Source organism: Zootoca vivipara, chromosome 4 (assembly GCF_965207765.1).
Source record: "Zootoca vivipara chromosome 4, rZooViv2.hap1.1, whole genome shotgun sequence".
In the NCBI taxonomy this organism is placed as follows: Eukaryota; Metazoa; Chordata; class Lepidosauria; order Squamata; family Lacertidae; genus Zootoca; species Zootoca vivipara.
In genome coordinates this window covers 51,184,182-51,205,870 of record NC_142587.1, presented here as the reverse complement: position 1 = coordinate 51,205,870, position 21,689 = coordinate 51,184,182, and the positions used below count along the sequence as shown (strand labels likewise).

The 21,689-nt window shown below is 45.1% G+C and overlaps 1 protein-coding gene and 1 long non-coding RNA gene across 3 annotated transcripts in view; one reads left to right on the top strand and one right to left on the bottom strand.

Moving 5' to 3' along the window:
* Positions 1–4,987: 4,987 nt before the first annotated feature.
* Positions 4,988–9,880, bottom strand: LOC148685945 (uncharacterized). Its single transcript, XR_015949782.1, has 2 exons — positions 9,622–9,880; positions 4,988–5,478 (listed from the first exon to the last, which is right to left on the bottom strand). It is a non-coding gene; the product is annotated as an uncharacterized LOC148685945 (long non-coding RNA).
* A 154-nt stretch (positions 9,881–10,034) lies between these two features.
* MORC3 (MORC family CW-type zinc finger 3) overlaps positions 10,035–21,689 on the top strand; it is a 30,759-nt gene continuing 19,104 nt past the window's right edge. For both annotated transcript variants that reach the window (XM_035116018.3, XM_088668753.1), the window contains exons 1-2: positions 10,035–10,168; positions 20,218–20,290. In XM_035116018.3, the coding sequence (XP_034971909.1) occupies positions 10,127–10,168; positions 20,218–20,290 (115 nt within the window). In that variant the 5' untranslated portion in view covers positions 10,035–10,126. The remainder of the gene's footprint in view (positions 10,169–20,217; positions 20,291–21,689) is intronic.

Genomic DNA, 21,689 nt, shown 5'->3' with positions numbered 1-21,689 from the left:
CTAAAAAAGTTTCGTTTCCTGGTTATTACATTGTGACTCATGACCTGACATAAATCCTCATTGCTTTATTGTGGCGTTCCCTGGGTAATTACAAATTTATAGTCTCATCTAAAAGCACCTGGAAGTGCATTCTGAGATCTCTTTGAAAAATTTAGCCTGTTCGCGCATATGGATTGCTGTTTCTCAAAGTCAGGCCAGAAAACTGATAACAGAATTAAAGAAATGTACATTTGTGCAGACAATTTATTAATATAAACCCTTCATAATTTATTAGATGTTACACCTCTAGAAGATATTCTAAACCATGAGTCGGCAAACTAAGGCCCACAGACCGGATCAGGCCCAATTGCCTTCTAGATCCAGCCCGTAGACTGTTTGGGAATCACTGCGTGGATTGCCAGCGGGTGCATTCTTTCCTTCTCCCTCCCTCTCCCTCTCCCGGCAGTGCTTTTCTCCTCAGGGATGGAACAATCTTGTCCCACGCCAGGCACCGTCAATGGCAGGAGTCAACTCGCCCCACCTGCCCGCCTCAGCAGGGCAGTGCTGCTGCTGCGTTTTCCTCCTGCTCCTCCTCCCTCCCCAGTCTGCCCTTCAGTGTTCAGGCGGGTTGTTGCGGTGACTGCAGCCGCCGCTTGCGGGTTGGCGGGTGGCTCTGTCTTCTCCACGGTGCCTCTCAGGAAGCAGCAGCAGCAGGTGGTGGGTAAAAGCTCCGGCGATGCCCCAGTTCCCCTACCTCTGTCTGCTTCTGTCTTCGCCAGCCAACACAGCCTCCTACCTCACCACGGTGCCTGCCTGGCTGGAGAAGCCCAACTGTGGCTATTGGGATGACAACTGGGACAGGTGAAGCGAAGCATCTTCAGGCCTCTTTGCGGGCCCCCCAAAAAAATATAGTCTGCCCCCTCCCACAATGTATGAGGGACGCTGGACCAGCCCCCTGCTGAAAAAGTTTGCTGACCCCTGTTCTACACCCTGTGGTTGTAAGCTAGAATACTTAACAATGGACCATGTCTGATTAAAAATGCACATTATCGGTCGTCATGAACCCATCCTTGGTGATCCCAGATTCCAACACTCACCCCCTGCACAGCACACTGCTACCAGCCATTTTGGAAAAATGGGTGAAACTGCAACTAAGTGCTTGGGCCATGCCTCAAAAAGCCCATCCCCCATGTCTGAAGTCTGTTTAGAGGAAAACCCAGCTGCACTGAGTGTTTATAATAGTCACAGCCTAAAAAGCATGACTCATGCACACTCCCTTTCTCTAAGAAATGTGTGTACGTGCAGCAGTGGGTATAATGGCAAGGCTAGATTCAGCAGTCTGTGCACGAGTGTGAGATTCTGGTTACAAACGCTTCAGGTTATGAGCTCCACTAACCCAGAAGTAGCTGCTCCTGGTTGCAAACTTTGCCCCAGAATGTGAACGGAAATTGCACGCCGGAGGCACAAGCACAGCGGGAGGCCCCATTAGCGAAAGCATGCCTCAAGTTATGAAGGTTTCAGCTTAAGAACGGAACTCCGGAACGAATTAAGTTCGTAACCAGAGGTACCACTGTAATTGCTTGCAGTGAGACCCAGTGTGGTGTAGTGGTTAAGAGTGATACTCGTAATCTGGTGAACCGGGTTCGTGTCCCCTCTCCTCCAAATGCAGCTGCTGGGTGACCTTGGGCTAGTCACACTTCTTTGAAGTCTCTCAGCCCCACTCACCTCACAGAGTGTTTGTTGTGGAGAAGGAAGGGAAAGGAGAATGTTAGCCGCTTTAACATTCCTTAGGGTAGTGATAAAGCGGGATATCAAATCCAAACTCCTCCTCCTCTTCTTGAAGTTTAGAGCAAAGACTTTGGAGACCTCATTTCTTAACTTTTCTATTTTATGTTAGACATAAAACACTTATGAGTAATGCATAGTTTGAGGATTAAAATACAGTACAGCAAACTTCCTCCTCATGCAAGGAGCTGAGTTTCAGTCGGTATCTTAACATACACCTTTAAAGGCAAAGTACATGTTGATCTTCCTTTTGGTTTCTGTCTAGGTGCACAAGCTTGTATTTTATACAGAAATCATGATACCAAATAGATACCTCTGCAGCATGATTGATATGAATTATTTTCTACCCTTTTCCGTTTTCACTGCTCATCTCTTGAGGTAGTGTTTGTGTTTCATAGGTTTCCTCAATTAGATTTATGATTAACTCTTTTCAACCCTATTCAAACAGTACTATTTCTATTTTTGTTGTTGTTCAGTCATTTAGTCGTGCCCGACTCTTCATGCCCCATGGACCAGAGCATGCCAAGGACTCCTGTCTTCCACTGCCTCCTGCAGATTGGTCAGACTCATGTTGGTGGCTTTGAGAACACTGTCCAACCATCTCGTCCTCTGTCGTCCCCTTCTCCTTGTGCCCTCCATCTTTCCCAACATCAGGGTCTTTTCCAGGGTCCTTCCCTTTCTATCTTACAACTAGCTGGCCCTGCCACACGTTGCTGTGGTGTTGTGTTTGAAATGAGGAAGGAAGGAATAAGATAGTTGGTATTTGAAAGTTTGTTATGTCTTTATGTATTTATTGGGTTTGTCGTCAATGGTGGAGTGGTTGTTGTTGGGGTTAGTGTTTATTCTTGGGATGTGTGTGGTGGTAGTGTGGAGTGGTCTATTTGGAGGTGGGTGTTAACGGTTTTGGCGTGGTTGAAGTGCATAGTTGTCAAGTTTTTCCTTTTCTCGTGAGGAATCCTATTCAGCATAAGGGAATTTCCCTTTTAAAAAGGGAGAACTTGACAGCTATGTTGAAGTGTCTTCCAGGTAGTCATTGGACGGCGTTGTTGAAGGTATTGTGGTAGGTGAAGTGTCTCTTAGATAGTTGTTGTTTGAAGAGGCGGATGTTGTTGTAGGTCTTTTGAGTCGTAGTTGTCATGGTGGTATTTAAAATGTGGAAATATAAGAGAAGAGAAAGAAAGGTTAATTATTTGTTTAAGATAAGTAGGGGTGTGTTAGACGTATAGTGTAGTGTGGAGGTTAGGTTTTTTTTAAGTTATGGAGGGTGGTTGTTGTTTTAGAGTCAGGGTAATATGGAGGTGGTAAGGGGTGTTGAAGTGTGAGTTGTTTGGTGTGGGTGAGTGGGGGAAGTGGGTTAACTGTAAAGTTGTGTAGGGGGGGTTTCACCTTAATGGGAAAATGTAGGTGTTTATGGGTGGGAATGTTGGAGTTTTTTGTTTGGGGGTGTGTTGGGTTTTTGTTGTAAGGTGTTATTGGAGGAAGTTATGGAGAGTGGTTGGTGTTTGTGAGTCAGGGGAAGATGGAGGTGGTTAGGTGTATGGCGGTGGGAGTTATGTGTTTGGGTGTGGTGTGTGGGATGAGTGTATGTAGTCGAGGTCCCATATGTTGCGACTTACCTGAATAATTAGATTGTTGATGTGAAGAAGTAAAAAAGATAGGAATTGTAGAAGAAAGAAAATGAAATGGGGGGAGTCAGAAAAATGGGGAGAAGCAATATGTATTCGTGGAATTTATTTATTTATTTATTTATTTATTTATTTATTTATACCCTGCCCATCTGGCTGGGTTTCCCTCACCACTCTGGGCGGCTTCCAACAAATAGCAAAATACATTAGTAGGGGTGTATTAGGTAGAGAGGGTATTGGGGAAGATGGGATGTTGGAAAGTTTTTGAGGAGGAGTGTTGTTGGATATTCAGTGTAAAATGGAGGTGGTCAGGGGTCTTGAGGTTTTTTCCTCTTTGTGGGGGTTTGGGGTTAGTGGGTTAATGTGGGGTGGCGTAAAGTTATGGAAGGCGGTTGGTGTCGAAGAGTAATGTTAAAATGGAGGTGGTTAGGGATCCCGAGGTGGGAATTATTGGTGTGGGGGGGGTTGGAGGTTAGGGGACCGAGGTGGGGGATTAGTGGGGAGACGTGGGATAGAGTAAAGTTTTAGAGGGTGTGTGTGAAATGTAGGTAGTCAAGGATGGCTGGGGGGGTTTAATGGGGGTGGGGGGGTGGGGGGTCATTTTCTGAAGTTGGAAACTTCTGTAGGTAGAAGTAGAGATATCGTCTCTTAACTTTACAGTCCTGTGTGGAGTGGAAGAGTTGTAGTTGTGTTGATGGTAGTGTCTCCCGGGGCGGTCTGGGTCTCGGGAAGGTAGAAATGTTTCCCGGATCGGCCTGGCTCCCTTGGGGATGGGTGTGGGTTTTTTGGGGTGTGGAGGTTGGGTCGGGGAGGGAGCGTCTGTTGCTTGGGAGGTTTTCAGCGGTGGAGTCGGGGCCTGGGGGGTGTTGTGGCACCGTCAGAGGAAGAGGTCTTGCTTCCGAGGGGGGGGTGTTGGCGTCGGGGTTGTGGGGCGGTGCAGTAGCGTGTGAGGGAGAGGCCTTGGTCCCGATGACGCGGTTGTGGTGGTGTCGGGGTCTGTCGGGTGCTGAGTCACTGTCAGAGGAAGCGGCCTTGCTTCTGAGAAGGCGACTGTGGTGGTGTCGGGGCCTGTCGGGTGTTGAGTCACCGTCAGAGGAAGCGGGCTTGCTCCGGCTGTGTTGGCGTCGGGGTTGTTGGGCGGTGCATCAGCGTCTCAGGGAGCTTGTTCCCGAGGAGGAGGAGGGGCTACTGTCTGCTGTCAGGGTCTGTCAGGCGGTGAGGGAGTGTGAGAGGGAATGGTCTTCTTGGCAAGGAGGCGAGGATGCTGGTGTCGGGTGTGTCCGATAATGTCTTCCACACCTCTGGGATGGTGTGGCCCGGCCTACCCAGAGGGTTGGCGGATGGATCTCCATGGCCGGCGTATCTCGTGAAGGTGGGGTCTGTGGGGTGTGAGCTAGTCTCCATGGGGAGGGAGGAGGTGGAGGGCACTGTTTTTGTTTGTGTAAAAACAGGTTTTTACCTGTGCAGGTATGAGAGTCGAAACCTTCAGAAGTCGAAGCGCTCGGATGTCGAGGTATGACTGTATACCCTTTTTGAAATGTAAGGCAAGTTCCAGGACTCCAGTGAGACAGACCAGAAATGAAAGTCAGGCAGCAATATTCTTTTAACAAAAAGGTTTTATATTCAAGTTGTTTTGTCAGACAAAGCAAGTTGGGTGCATTTAGGAATTGAGGCAAATGCATTATTTGTGCCAGCTGCATACAATTCTTATACTCTCAGTAAAAGCAAGAATCAGCCCCCTGCCCAACCCATTAGCTTCCCCCTAGCCAATGACTAACAAGTTCCTATGTTTCCTAATGCATATTCAATAAAGCTCAACCAATGAAAATTGGTGGTATTTCTTTAGCCAATCAGAATAGTGTTTGCCTTATTAGTTTCAAGCTACAAAGCCGTTTGCCTACTCCACTAGGTGGTGCATGCTTGAGCGGCATAGATGTTCTAAACATTGCATTCTACTAAAATGGAAGCTGCATAGCTAAAATGGAGTTTTCCAGACTTTGATCAAGAGCCTCGTTTCTGTCCAGTGCTGGTGAGGTGCCTCAGCATGGCTAGGATTGTTCTGGCCCAGCTCAGGTCCAGCGCCTCAAAACTAGAGCAAAAGTAACAAAGAGAGCCTTATTATGCCAGTCGCAAATGGTTGTTTGAATTAATTCTGTGTTGTGTGTATTTAACAACTGGCATTCATCACTCACTACCCTTTAGGTGCAGAGGATTTGTTTTCTGAGGCATGTGTTATCACAACGTGTCTTACTTTGCTGCATGTTTTTAGCTGCTGCCTGTTGTTGTTAATGCTGTGTTCCTATTGTACATTTCAATGCATTAAGTTTTTCGCCACCATTACATTATCACCATTATATTAATAAAGTACCGTCTGTGTGCATAGCACTTTACAAAAAGGCAACAGGTATGCTAGATCGCTAGGTTCCCCCTACCCCAAGGGGCTCCCGGTTTAAAATAGCCAGGGAAATGGAAGGGGGAAATGGAAGCAAGAGAAAATATGTAATTATTTCAATTACACATTCTTTAGCTTAATGACAATAAGATATAGGTAGGACTAGGGGAATTAGGGAGCAGCAAATCCAGTGGGAACGGGAGAAGGTAAGCGTTGGGAAGGAGGAGGAAGAGTGAAAATTTGAATTGGAGATTAGGGATTTTTCAGGCAGACACAGTTGCTAGAATTAAGTACCTACAATGGAAAAGACCCTTCCATACAATCCTACTAGCCATGTCTTAGGAGGCAAAGCTATGCACAAAAGGATATCAAGACATGAGCTCTCTCTGTCTCTCTCTCTCTCTCTCTCTCTGAAATGTCCAGTGGCCAGTTGCAGGAAACTGCTGCATGCATACATAATGTCGGACTCTGTTCAGACAAGGTGCAGCATGCTATTATTTTCACACGCATTCCTCTATTAAGGATCATGGAAGAGCTACAGTTTAAAGTACCCACTAAATGCACATGCAGCATACACTTAATATGGACTGTCTTCAGCCGGTTACTACACCACATCTATGTGCAGCAGTGATTCCTTGTGCCCACTTTGTATGTTAGAGCATACATTGCATGGAAGTACATACAATGGGTACTTAAGGATCACTTAAGGAAGACACGTGAAAAACATGTGCTATGTCTGATAGTACAATCTTATACATGTCTTCAGAAATAAGTTACAGGTGGGTAGCCGTGTTGGTCTGGCATAGTCAAAACAACAACAAAAAATTCCTTAGAGACCAACTAAGTTTGTCATTGATTTGAGCTTTCGTGTGCATGCACACTTCTTCAGATACACTGAAACAGAAGTCACCAGACCTTTATATATAGTGAGAGGGTGAGGAGGGGTATTACTCAGAAGGGTGGTGGGAATGGGTGATTAACTGATAGGTGTGGAAACTCACGGCCTGTTAACGACTGCGGTTGGTCTTACAGGAAAAAACAAGGGGTGAGATGGCTAAAGATAGCTTTATCATGTATAATGAGATAAGAATCTAATGTCTTTATTCAGACCAGGTCTCTCCATGGTTTTAAGTTTGTTGATAAGTTGAAGTTCAGCAACTTCTCTTTCCAGTCTATTTCTGAAATTCTTTTGTAATAAGACAGTTACTTTGAGATCTTGTATAGAATGTCCTGGGAGATTGAAATGTTTTCCTACTGGTTTCTCTGTCTTGTGATTCCTGATGTCAGATTTATGTCCATTTATCCTTTGGCATAGGGTTTGGCCTCTTTGTCCAATATAGAGCGCTGAAGGGCACTGTTGGCATTTGACAAACTTAGTTGGTCTCTAAGGTGCTACTGGAAGAATTTATTTATTTTTTGTTCAGAATTAAGGCCACTGATTTACAGGTTCCATGTACACAGGCTGTGTACACACCATACATTTAAAGAACATTTCCCCTGGCTAAAAAATAATAATCATGGGAACTGTAGTTTAAGGGTGCTCAGAACTGTAGTTCTGTGAGGGGTAAACTACCATTCCCAGGAATCTTTTGCGGAATTCATCTGTTGTGCAAAGGCTGTAAGGCTTATCTGCATCAGAAACTGGTTTGAGTCCATACATTCAAGGAAACCCGGGAACTGTAATTGGGGAATTTAGGAAATGCTTTCAGTAAGTCACAGCACCTTGCCAAACTACAACACCCAAAATTCTCTGAGCATTTTTTTATGTTAACATGTTGTTTTAAGAAAAGAGGTTGTAATGTACAGTAATACCTCGGAATACGAACGCGATCCGTTCCGGATCGCAGTTCGTAACCCGAATAGTTCGCAAACCGAGCGCGATGGGCGCCGCCATTTTGTGCATGCGCAAAACGCGCGATCGCGCGCGCGCAGCTTATGCGCGCGCGCGGCGAAAACACTTCCAGGTTTGCGCAGTTCGTAACCCGAACTGTTCGCAAACCGAGGTGGTCGTAACCTGAGGTACGACTAACTTCTCTAGCACATTCCTGCTAGCACATTCCTGCTCCAAGCTAGCCCGTTCTAAATTTACAGTACTGGCAACATTTTAACCTATGAACACTACGCATCAAAAAGATTTGCAAAATATTAATTTAAAATCTTTTTTATTTCCCCAAACATTAGTGGTTGTTATTCCTAATTCAAGAAGTGGGGGCTGAGAGGATGTGATGCAAAGCTCAGAGGTGTAGTCTGTTTCAGCAAATAATAATGAGACATGAGCAAGACTAAGACTGCAGTTGCTTCAAGAACAGCAGGGACTGAGTAATTTAAGCAGTGTGGCATATGCATAAGAGAGTTTTTTGTTTTTGTTTTAAAGGAAAGGCTAGATAGAAAGAAATTGATTCTGGTTGCCACAGTCTCTCAGTCTTTTTCAAAACAACCCTCAAATCCAGGAACATTAGAAAGCAACATTTCCTTACCTATCACCCACACAATAGAGATAAAGCACTATTATACCATTTGTTGTAACAGTCATGGAGAATTCTGGGAACTGCATTCTGCTATGGGTGCCGAGAATTGCACCTTAACAAACTACAGTTCCCAGGATTCTCCATGGCCCTTAAAGGGGCATAAAAGTGCTTTAAATTTAGAGTCTGCAAAGAGTGCTGGGTATTATGGCTCCGAGAGGGCTAAACTACAATTACCATAATTCTTGGCAGGGGGTATGTACTTAAAGGTATGGCTTGTTGTTGTTGTTTAGTTGTTCAGTCGTGTCTAACTCTTCGTGACCCCATGGACCATAGCACGCCAGGCACTCCTGTCTTCCACTGCCTCCCGCAGTTTGGTCAAACTCATGTTCGTAGCTTTGAGAACACTGTCCAACCATCTTGTCCTCTGTCGTCCCCTTCTCCTAGTGCCCTCCATCTTTCCCAACATCAGGGTCTTTTCCAAGGATTCTTCTCTTCTCATGAGGTGGCCAAAGTATTGGAGCCTCAGCTTCACGATCTGTCCTTCCAGGGAGCACTCAGGGCTGATTTCCTTCAGAATGGATAGGTTTGATCTTCTTGCAGTCCATGGGACTCTCAAGAGTCTCCTCCAGCACCATAATTCAAAAGCATCAATTCTTCGGCGATCAACCTTCTTTATGGTCCAGCTCTCACTTCCATACATCACTACTGGGAAAACCATAGCTTTAACTATACGGACCTTTGTAGGCAAGGTGATGTCTCTGCTTTTTAAGATGTTGATTTTGGTTACTTATGTCCATTTTTAAAAGGTACTGATTTTAGCTGTGATAATGATAATTATTTTATGTGAATTGTTTTTTTAGAGGCGTGGATCTTAGCTGCACTGGTCTCTTCCAACTCTACAATTCTATAATACACCTACAGACTCAGTGCTGGATTTACGTATAAGCTAAACAAGCTATAGCTTAGGGCCCCACTTTCTTGGGGGGACCCAAAAATGTAAAGGGAAAAAACCTGGATGTACATTTCCAAAATATAAGATAAAAACAAATAAAATAAAACCTACATATAGCAACAGTGTTTTGTGGGCTCCTATGATGTAAGTAATGGGCCCCCAATCATTTTAAGTTAGAACTTAATAATTACTTCACTATTAATATACTTCTTCTTAATTGTATTTCACTATTAATATACCTCTTCTCCTTAATTGTATTTCAGTTCAACATATACTTTGATAAAATACATATTTTGTTATGTGCAAACGGCTTTAGATACCTGTTAGGTCCATAAATTACCATACAGCATATATTCAACACAAATAAGTGACAATTTGTTGATGACAAAGGACAGCTGGACATATAAAGGGCCCCATTACCTTCAGTAGCTTAGGGCCTCATCAAACCGAAATCAGTACATCGATCGCTTCGAGGGCTCTTGAAGCTTGTAAATCTCTCTAAATAAATACGGAAGGCGAAACTTTCTGTTTAACAGTCCACCTTTATCTCTTTTTACACAGGCTCCGTTCCAGAGAAGTACCAGCCCACCCTGACCGCTATGAAAAACTGTCGCTGCATAATCATGCCTTCAACTTGAACTCCCCGCTCTCTGCACCTGCGTACACACGTGCAGAGCAGGGAAGCCGAAGAAGTAAACAGTGGACCCGAAAGGCCGTGCAAGCGGCACCCGTCGATCCGTGACGTTGTCGGTTGAGCGATATAAACACAGCGCTAGCTGCAGAAGGAAAGCGAAGGGAAAACATGATTTGTTGATTTTGCAGCTCCGCCCAGTCTCCTCCCCGGAAATAACTTGCACTGAAGAAGAGGGGCCTGGGAAAAAGGAAGCTTCTTTGCGGCAGCGGCTTTTGTACCGGAGCAGCTAAGATGGCGTCGTCGCTAAAGGAGAGCGGGATTCCTCTGAGTGCGGTGAGAGCGGGCGGAGGGAAGGCGGCGGTTTTTTCCGCAGGGTGCTGTGACAGGTTGCGTTTATGTGGCTTGCGGGGCAGAGGCGAGATTTGGAGCGTCGTCGCGTAGGCGCCTTACCCGCGACGGGTGGAGATGCTCAAGTTATTGCCTTTCGCGCTGTCGGGGCGCCCGGTTGCAAATCCTCTCTGGGAAGTGGAATGTGCGATTTTTCTGGGCTGCGGGATCCTCCTCCCCGGTTTCTGTCCCGTTTGCTCTCTCAGCAGCGCGGAGCTGAAGGGCTCGGAGGCTTCTCTTTAGGGAGACCCCTTTCTGCTCTTCCAAGTTGCCTCCTGAGAATTGTGCAAAAAAAGAAGGGATCGTGGCAGCCGCTGGTGGGCTATCCCATCATTGCGGGAGAGGCAAAGTCTCCCGTGCATCTCCCTAAAGGCGCAGGAGTTTGGTTCTCTTACCTAGTTTTAGCGATCTTTTTGCAAAGCTGCAGGCTCCAGACATCTGAAACCTGGCCACGCGCGTTGTAAACATTGCCTGCTCCTTTTGTGCCCTCGGGGCGGGGGGCGGGGTTCTGAGTGAAAAGGGGGGCGCACACAATACTGTGATCGTGTGAGTTTGGAAGAAGGAAGCGCGGGAGAGGTGGAACTGGTCTGATTTTTAGCTTTCGCTTTTCAGCACCCCGAGGGGAGGAGTCAGCCAAGGCAGGGCTTGAGTAGTGTTGCTTTTGCCTGGCAAATGGTATGCTCTGGCTGTGGTGAAGATATGCATCTTTCTTTCCTTTTTTTCAAATTGTTATTAATTTTCCAAATTGTTACAAATCAAACCTAATTTAATACAATCCTGTTCCAAACATATGATGATGATGATCATCATCATCATCATTTCCTCACATTGTTGTTGTTTAGTCGTGTCCGACTCTACGTGACCCCATGGACCAGAGCACGCCAGGCACTCCTGTCTTGCACTGCCTCCTGCAGTTTGGTCAGACTCATGTTGGTAGCTTCGAGAACACTGTCCAACCATCTTGTTCTCTGTCGTCCCCTTCTCCTTTTGCCCTCCATCTTTCCCAACATCAGGGTCTTTTCCAGGGAATCTTCTCTTCTCATGAGGTGGCCAAAGTATTGGAGCCTCAGCTTCACGATCTGTCCTTCCAGTGAGCGCTCAAGGCTGATTTCCTTCAGAATGGATAGGTTTGATCTTCATGCAGTCCATGGGACTCTCAAGAGTCTCCTATTTCCTCACATAGCCGCATCATTTCTTCTTTAAAGTCCAAGAAACAAGATTGATTCAGGAGGCAGTTCTAGTGAGCACAGCAACTTGTCTCGTTAGATCTTGCACTTTGTGTGCATCTTGATAGGAATGCTATTTTACAGAACAAGGGTAGCCACATAAAATCCCTTCTCTGAGTTATTGTGGAGTGGGTTTCTGAGATACTGTATTTGGAACTCGCAGGAGAAACGCTCTCACAAAACACAGTGATCTACTTGGGTATTTAGAGGATAAGGTGGCCTTTCAAATAACTTTGTCCTGAGCTGTTTGGGGCCTTATATGTTAGAACCAGCACCTTAAACGGGTCCCAGTACCAGATGTTCCTTGCAGGTTGGTCCCAGTCAGTCCAACTACAACTGCTGTATTATAGTTATCTATAGTTATTATCTATAGTTTAGAGTACCAACAGCGCCGTCTTTAGCGCCCCCGGTGCCGTGGTGCACCGGATCCCTCCAGCGCCCGCCGGATCCCTCCAGCGCCCTCCCACCCCGTTTCCCAGTGCGGTGGGCGCCGCGCGCAGCGCCGGTGGAACAGGCGCGGCAGGCGGGCGGGCAGGCGCAGCTGCGCGGTGGACCGGTCGGCCAGCGGGTGGCCGCAGCTCGCGGCGCCCTCCTGGCGGGCCGGCGCCATGGTGCCCTGCGCCACCCAGCCTGCACGTAGGGCCGGCTCTGAGTACCAAGTCCTAGAGTTTCATGAGAGTTTTCAAAGGTAGCTGTATATCTAGTGCATTTCAATATCTATCTGGGGGTTACTGTGAATAACTCCAAACCAAAGTAAAACTATGTACAGTGGTACCTCAGGTTAAGTACTTAATTGGTTCCGGAAGTCCGTTCTTAACGTGAAGTGTTCTTAACCTGAAGCGTACTTTCCCATTGAAAGTAATGGAAAAGTAGATTGATCCATTCCAGACGATGAAAAACACCCCCTAAAACAGCAATTTAAGGTGAATTTTACTGTCTAACGAGACCATTGATCCATAAAATGAAGGCAATAATCAAGGTAAAGGGACCCCTGACTATTAGGCCCAGTCATGACCGACTCTGGGGTTGCGGCGCTCATCTTGCATTATTATTGGCCGAGGGAGCCGACGTACAGCTTCCAGGTCATGTGGCCAGCATGACAAAGCCGCTTCTGGCAAACCAGAGCAGCGCACGGAAACGCCGTTTACCTTCCCGCTGTAGCGGTACCTATTTATCTACTTGCACTTTGACGTGCTTTCGAACTGCTAGGTTTGCAGGAGCTGGGACCGAGCAACGGGAGCTCACCCCATCACGGGGATTCGAACCGCCGACCTTCTGATCAGCAAGCCCTAGGCTCAGTGGTTTAACCCACAGCGCCACCCACGTCCCTTTCAATAATCGATGTAAGGTAAACCCCTGACCATTAGGTCCAGTCGTGACCGACTCTGGGGTTGCACGCTCATCTCGCATTATTGGTATAGCTTCCAGGTCATGTGGCCAGCATGACAAAGCCGCTTCTGGCAAACCAGAGCAGCGCACGGAAACGCCGTTTACTTTCCCGCTGTAGCGGTTCCTATTTATCTACTTGCATTTTGACGTGCTTTCAAACTGCTAGGTTGGCAGGAGCTGGGACCGAGCAACGGGAGCTCACCCCGTCACAGGGATTCGAACCGCCGACCTTCTGATCAGCAAGCCCTAGGCTCAGTGGTTTAACCACAGCGCCACCTGTACTATACTATACATCGATGTACTATCGATATACTACCGATGTACTGTACTATAAAATAAGACAGTATTGTAGATTAAAAAAAAATTTATTTTTTTTCTTACAGGCACTGATGATAGTCATTGTTTTATCCATTTTTGCAATCAACCAGTAGCTGAACTGGGCTCCACACGATCCCCAAAACAATGGGAGAAGGCAGAGCCCCCCAAACGAAGGAGCAAAGCAGAGACATAGGCACAGGGCAGACTCACATAAACAAATCCCAAAATCTTCCACTCCCCCCTCCCATAGGGTAGGTGGGCTTACTTGGCTAGATGCCACCCATCTTGCTACAGCTGGGGGTGGGGCAAGGGTTGGTAAATGGCTTTTCGTCCCAGCCTCCTATTTGTTTTCTTAACAGCTTCACTGCTCTTGGTCTTCATTAGGTAAGTGTTCCTTACCTAACTTTGGAGCTGGGATGCGACCTGCTGGGCATCCTGAGGATGTCTGGGCCTGCCTCTGGGCATTCGCGGAGGCCTTGGAGTGCTCTTGCTGCTGGAGCCCAGTCGCAGAGCCTCTGCAGGCCCCGCGGATGTCCGGGCTTGGCTCCAGCGAGGCCTCCGAGAGCTCAGAACATTCACTTCTGGGTTAAAAACGTAACCCGAGGTGTTTGTAACCAAAGTTATGGCCACACTGTTTCTGCCTGCAAAGGACCATAGCTGGTATATCAGCTTCAAGTGAAGAAATACACTGTGTGCCATAGACACCATGTGATTTCCTCCCCTCAGTTATAGGAATTTTTTTGTGAGACAGTTTAAAACATGCCCTCAGCACCTTTCATCAGGGATCGACTACCCTGTTTGTTTCTGGAGCTACCTTCCAACTGCCAGGCAGTGATCTAAGCAAGTTAAAATCATGGGTAAATTTTTATTAAGTTACAGCTATACACACGAAAATATGGCAACAGCTAGAAAGATATATTGTCTCTTATGCATAATGACTTCTTAGTTTGCCAGAATGGGTGGTTTTCAGCTTTTCTAGACCCTCGACAACAGCAGGAGAGGTGCAGCAGCTGGGACTGCAGAGTAGGAAAACTTTTGCCATTTCTCCCTGCTTTCCATTTGCTGCTCGTCTCCTTGCAAGAGATGAGTTGCCATATCATCCCTGGAAAATGCACCTTCACCTGGCCTTGAGTCAAGGCATCTGAGTGGAGGGAGATAAAATTCCAGGGTTGGCATGGCTGACTTTTGGGCTAGGGAGAGGGGTGAGAGTGTTTGTTTCATTTTTATCTGCGGGTGAGTGGGTGGGAATATTGGTCTTGCTGTAGCAGCCAGGAGTGACTTAAGTCTACTGTGTGCCTAGTCGAGCCCCTGAAATGGGCTCAGAACAGGTCAGGGAACCACCAGAGCAGCAGTAGATTGTTCCGTCTGGCAACCTAAAATGCTTGCACTGACAGAAGAATCTCCTTAAAGCTACAATGATTTTCTCCCAGAGTGATTTGAGGAGGTAATAACAGCTGACTATAGATGCAAGCTTATTGTTCAAATTGGACAGAAGCATAGCAAAGAGTGCTTGAAGCTCACTCAAGTCTTTGACACAATATGACCTTACCTGCTGCTTACACTGTGAAGCCCAACCTGCCTGCAGGGGCTGGGTTTCCTATCACATTAAGCCTGAGGGGCAACTCTAATATCCTTTCGCTTCTTTTGTTTCCGGCTTAAAAAACCAGTCTAAAGGGAGTGGCAAGAACACTTTTATTGTGTTTGCACTGTGATGATGCATCAGGTGGAAAACAAGCGCATGTAGCTACAACTGAGGAGGACGAACAGTTCCACCCCAAAGTAATATTATGCCCTTTACAGAATATTGCTTTTTAAAAAAAATAAATTGATTTTTTTCAACAATACAACATAAAAAAACAGAACAACAAAAAACACACAATACATACACAACGTAACAAAATGTCAACATTACAACAAAAAACAAAAATATTCCAAATCTTATATGACATATCTTTGTCGACTTCCTCCATTCCCTCCCAACTATGTTTCTATATATCATTTCCTTAATACTTTCCAAATCTTGATTCCAATCTTTTTAATAATTATTTAAACCTATTAATACTCTTAATACCTTATCAATACAATAATCCCTAATACTTATCTTAAAATATAAATCTATTCTGATTAAATCTTAAAAATTCAATACCATAGTAACACTTATCTAAATCTTAATACATTATACGCTTAACTAACACTCTCCTACAACCTCCTTTTACTTCCAAATCTGTAGCTAAATACTGCTAATCTTACAATTCTTCTCTAAATAAACTTTAAATTTCTTCCAATCTTCTTCCACCGATTCTTCCCCCTGGTCCCGGAGTCTCCCAGTCAGCTCAGACAGTTCCATGAATTCTATCAGCTTCATCTGCCAGTTGTCCACCGTAGGTATATCTTCACTTTTCCAATTCCTTGTTAATACAATTCTGTTGTGGCATACAAAAAACCCGTATGCTCTCATCACATGTGTCTCTTGTAAACAAAATCTCTTCCCGGCTCGAAGGGGAGGAGATGTTGTGGGCACACGTGACCTCCACATGGGGGGGGGGAATGGTTAGCATTCCCCCCAGCCCATTGGTCGTTTTCCTGCCGCGGCACGCCTGCGGTGCGTCCAATCGGGGCGCACCGGGAGGGCGTGGCTTCCCCATATAGGTGAGTCCGCGGCAGGAGCTCGTCCTCTTGCCTTCGGACTCGACTCACCTTTTTCTCCCACCCACCTCCCCCGTTTAGGCAGGGTTTTTCTCTGACATTGCCTACGAACTTCATTGGTCGCCGTATTCGGGGCCGGGTAGGAATTTTCCCACCTGGCAAATTGGCTCAGGCCAGGTGGTTTTCGCCTACCCCGTGGCAATCGTCACAACTTGAGGTTTGGCGGTAGGCATTGGATTATCTCGTGAAGGTCCAGGTGTGGGGGGGAGGTTGCTGCCATCACCTCCCCCAAATGCGGAGGGGTACTCCCTTAAGGAGTCCAAGGGGCGTTGCCAAGTCCGAAACCGTGGAAGGTGAGGGCCTGAGGGCACGACCCCGAATGGTGGCCCCAGGATGGGTACCTAGTTGATGTGCATCGCAGGACCCATCCAACGGTGGTTAACCCTTCACAGACTGCCAGCAGAGCGGGCTGGAGTCAGATATAGTCGGTTAGATCCAATGCCTATGCCAATACCTCTCTTCTTCCGTAATCAATAAAGTTGTGGCCTATTCGACCCATTAACCTTAAGCTATGTGTCCTGTGTTTTTATTCCTTCCGGGGAGACCTCGTGTATTGCCACACAAATCACATCTAATTTCTGTTTTAAAAGTACATGGTGAATCCGGTTCCTTTTAGGCCGGGAGTTCAAACCGGTAACATTCCAACTCAAAATTCTTAGAGCCATGTTGATTATAGTCCTGCTCCTACTCCTGCTCCTGAATCTGGTAGTGCCAGAATATTGCTTTTGATGGGGAACCCATAGAATGTCTCATAAGAGATATATTGTTTTAGTAAATCTGGTCATGGATTTTCTTTCACAATCCTTCAACTGATGTTAGTAAGAACATGTTGCTGCTACTTCCATGTTTGCACTCTGGAGTCATGCAGAGGTTGTGGACTCCTAGTCAGCAACTAATATTCCCAGAAAACCACTTAGAGAGGAGAATGAGGGATGGGGAGCCACCCTATCAAAACCCTGCTCTCTAAAACTTATTGCCAGCAAGCTGTATTGTCCCAGATGTTGCACTCTTAGCCTTTATAACCTTTAGCTGTACATTGGGAGAACCTGGGCACAAAGGCCAAGCAGATAGAAATCTTTGGGGGCTCCAGTTGCAACTAGACATTTCATTTTGGCGACTGTAACTTTGGTTTAAGGAACCATTTGGTGCCTAGCTTATATATCTGAGTTTCTAACACTGGTGTTTCTCCCAAGGGGCATCTTATGATGACAAATTAGATTGTTTTACAAAGGTTTATATCCTGAAATGCCCTGGAGAGCTGGGGGGAAGTCAATATATTTCACATCTGGCAACTAATTCTTTGACTTGAATACTGATGCCACTTTCCCTTGATTCTCAGCTGCTGCTGCTTCTTCTTTCACTCATAGCCGAGTAAGATTGTATTCCATAACAGTTTCTACTAGAAATTTCCTGCTGTGTTCCTTCCTGCAGTAGGCCAGGTAGGAAAGAAATCAAAGGCTGGCTTCACATTACATATGAACCAAGTAAACCATGAGAGGAAGGTACAGTTTGGAGTGCCGTAGAAGATGGCTGAAAATTCCATCTCTGACCCCCACGGGCTGATTTACGAGGCTCCCGAAGTCTCCCCAGGGTATGGGGAGATGCAGTCTCACCCGCAGTTGCCCACTACCAGCTTCGACTTTGGAAGGAGGGAGAAGCTGGGGGCTCTGGGTGGAAAGCACTCGTGGGAGCCTTGATCCCCCAGACGGCATCTCTACGAGCGAAAACGGGCTCCATGACAAGAGAAAGATTGGGTATAAGTCATGGACATGCTTCAGACAAGGAAATGATATTTATTCTGCTAAACTCAGCCACTGAGAAAACAAAAGATAACAGAGGAATAAAGAGCTGGAAAAGGGTATGTAGCGGAACTGAGGGGGGGAGTGAGAACTTTATATTTTTGTTTTATTGTGCTTCATAATCTACTCAACAAAACTCCCGCCTGAAGAACCGTGAACAATATTTACAAAGCAAGCGAGAGGGGAAAGTGGGAAATTTATTGAATATAGTTGTATTAAATATATAAACTCTGTGAATTGAAAACATAAATAATCAAAGTATGTATTTGTGGATTCGCTTGGAATGCGGCTAAAGATTCCTCAAGATGTGGACATTAAAGAGAAGCTATCTCATTAGCGGCTGGAAATTTGTCAAGGAACTTTTGAGTTATGACGCAGCTATAAATTAGAGTCTGCTATAGTGGAGACAAAGGCAGCTACATATTTGTCAAAGGGGGTAGAGAACCATAAATAAGACATTGGATGTGTGTTTATAGGTTTGATCTGGCAGCTCTCCCCCTGAAAAGGCTATATGGTAGCGATCTGGGGCGATCTGGAGGAAACATCACAGGAAAGATTTGATTTATGGGGACTGCTCTAAGATGGCTGCGGCTGGCTGCTGCTGGCTGTGAGAAAGATCGTTGGATTTTTGGATGGACTTGGCAAGATACCAGAGTGCGAAGAGACAATGTTAATTTATATAGGAATCATAGGCATAATTTCACACAGAAGTATATATGGTTTGGTCAAACTCGCTTGCTCGGAAAAACTCAGGGGCTTGAAGACAGAAGGATTTTAATAGACTATTGGGATAAGATCTGGACTTGATTGATTAGAAAGCAGTGAATATAAGAGGTCTAGGCTTTCTGAGTCTGAAGTATGGGAAGTGAAATTTAAATTTGTATAATTCGGCAGAAGATTTGGATTAATTGTTTAATTGATATTTGTATAATTTGAAAATGGATTAGATGTTTAAATTGGAAATTCTAATAAAAACGTTTATTAAAAAAAGGAAGGTGCGGTTTGGAGAAGGAAGGAAAATGTTCTCTTTGTCCCACCTTCTCTGCAAAAAAGGTGGTGGGGGCCCACTTGTGCATCTAGAAACCATTCACCAGTGGAAGGGCTGAAAGGTTCTGTTGAGGTGGTGGGGAGAAATGAACAACCTGCAGATGGTGATGTTGGCAGTTCAGGTAATTGCAATACAACTCAAGCTATGGTCTCTTATGAGGAAAGTGATTTGGAGGGGATGCCAGATCAGGCAGAGGAAATAAGAAACACGTCTCTTCAAAATGATGAAAGATTGGAAGAATTTAAGGGGGAGGAAAAGGAACCGCAAAGAAGGAAGATTGGATGAATAAATTCGGCAATAATTTTCGACTGTGACTTGGCTGAGATTGCTGAAACTCTTTAAAACAGGGGTAGCCAACTCCCAATAGAGTGCGATCTACTCAGAGTTAAAAACTGGCAGTGATCTACCCCCTTTTGGGGGGGTTCAGGTCAAGGTTGTTGAGCTTTTAATAGGGGAGCAAAAGTTGTTGAGCTGCTTTTGGGGGAAGCCAGTGATCTACCACAGATGTCCAGTGATCTACCAGTAGATCACGATCTACCTGTTGGACATGCCTGCTTTAAAAGAACTTTATAAGAGCTTTTATATAGAAACTGGAGAAATACCGGTATCTGTTCGGATTACTAGAAGGACATTAGAAGAGTCATATTGGCTGTCTGAGTGACTAAAAATTAAACATGGCTTGGGAGGGAAATTTGAGAAAAGTTACATCCTGCAGAGGGGGGGAAACTGGTTTAGAGTGCACATGTTAAACACTTTGAATAATTGTTATTACAGTCAGGGAGGTGGGAGTTCTTTTCATCTATTTTTCAATTATTTTTGTCATTTTTCCTGTGTTCTTTTTTCTCTTTTTTATATAATTGTGTTTTTTAAGGATTATGAGTATTCTACTTTATAGCTTCTTTCTCTTTATTCTTCTTTTTTGATATTGCTTTTTATTATCTTTTTATAAATGTGTGTGGATTTTTGTGCTCAGTGTGTTAAAAACCTTCAGAATTATTACTATTTTTTAATAGAAACCAATCCCCACCCCATGGTGTGGAAAGCTTCTGGGTCAGGAACTCAATATACTTCTGAGTCAATGAGGCATTGCGCCTTTCTGCATACCAGCCAGCCTGGTGTACTAGTAATCTGGTGAACCGGCTTCACATTTCCGCTCCTCCACATGCAGCTGCTGGGTGACCTTGGGCTAGTCACACTTCTTTGAAGTCTCTCAGCCCCACTCAACTCACAGAGTGTTTGTTGTGGGGGAGGAAGGGAAAGGAGAATGTTAGCCACTTTGAGACTCCTTCGGGTAGTGATAAAGCGGGATATCAAATCCAAACTCTCTTCTACCATGTTCTCTTTTATGGATTTTGGTGTTGTTGTATATTTGTGATGGTTTATCTAAAGTAAAACTTCCTAACTGCTTTGCGTTGCAACACTGCATCTGTATACAGTATATATTGCAGATGCATGTACTTAGAAGTTTAATTGTTTTGATTTTAACATGTACACTTTCTGTTGTTTCAGCTATGTCCAAAATTTTTGCACACAAACTCAACCAGTCACACCTGGCCTTTCAGTGCTGCAGCTGAACTTATAGGTATGTGAACAACATTGTATTTTTGCAGGCAACGCCACACTTGTTTGATGTATTACATGGGAACAGTTTTTTCTAACTGGTTCTTACATCTTTAACAAACTAAAGCTGCAATCCATTACCACTTACCTGGGAGCAAACTCCATAAAACTCAGTGGGGATTACTTCTGAGTAGATTGTGCTGTAAGACCCTAATGTGTGATTTAAAATAAAATAAAATTGCTGCGTCATCTCTCTAAATCAGGGGTCAGCAACCTTTTCCAGCCATGGGCCGGTCCACCGTCCCTCAGACCATTTGGTGGGCTGGACCATTTTGGGGGGGGGGAATGAATTCCTATGCCCCACAAATAACCCAGAGATGCATTTTTAATAAAAGGACACATTCTACTCATGTAAAAACACGCTGATTTCTGGACCGTCTGCGGGCCGGAGGGCCGCATCCGGCCCTTGGGCCTAAGGTTGCCTACACCTGCTCTAAATAAACACCCCCTGCAATGTAATAAAGTTTGCTTGAGGCTGTTGAACTAGAGCTGTTACTTCCTGAATTGACCATCCTTTGTATGCTTTGTATATATTTTGTTATGAATTTAACAAACTTGTTATATTTCACTTGCCAGCTGTGGCATGGAGCAAGTGGATAGAGAAAAAAAATTTCTCCCTCTCTCATAATGCTAAAAACTTTTTGGCATCCAGTGATGCTGAATGCTGACGGAGTCAGGACACATTTTCTGGTATACTCCAGAGCTTAGGGTGAGGAAGCAAGCTTGAATGCAAGTGGAGGAAAGATCCAAATGAATGCAACCAAACACTGGTAAGGGCTCCTTATTGAGCCTACCTAGTGGCAGTGAAGGCAGCAAAGAAGGCATACTTTGCTGCCTCCATTGCATGCTCATTATGTCATCCGGCAGAGCTTTTCTGGGTTGTACAGGCTTTTACAGGCTGGCCCAAAGGAGGTGGGAGAACCAACCGTAGCTCACTGTGACTTGTTTGCAAAGCATTTTGAGGATAAAATTGCTTGCATCCACCAAGACCTTGACTCTGCTGTTATAGCAGATGGATCTCACGAGGAGTACAGAGCACAATCTTTTTTTATATAACAATTTATTAATTTCCCCAAAATAACAACAAAGAAGAAAAAAACACAACATCAACAAATCTTTTAAACCATAATTTTGCTTGTCTTCCCTCCACTCCCCCTCTTGGTTCCATTGTTTAGAACTCGTTCACGCATGTCCTTAAAACCTTATATTCTTAATAATCCAATTTTAAACATTCTTCATCCTACTAAAAGCAACTTTTAAAAGTTATACTAATGTCAAAATCTATACATAAAGTTTAAAATATATGCATTAAACTACCCCCCCTTTTTTTTACAGGGACGCGGGTGGCGCTGTGGGTTAAA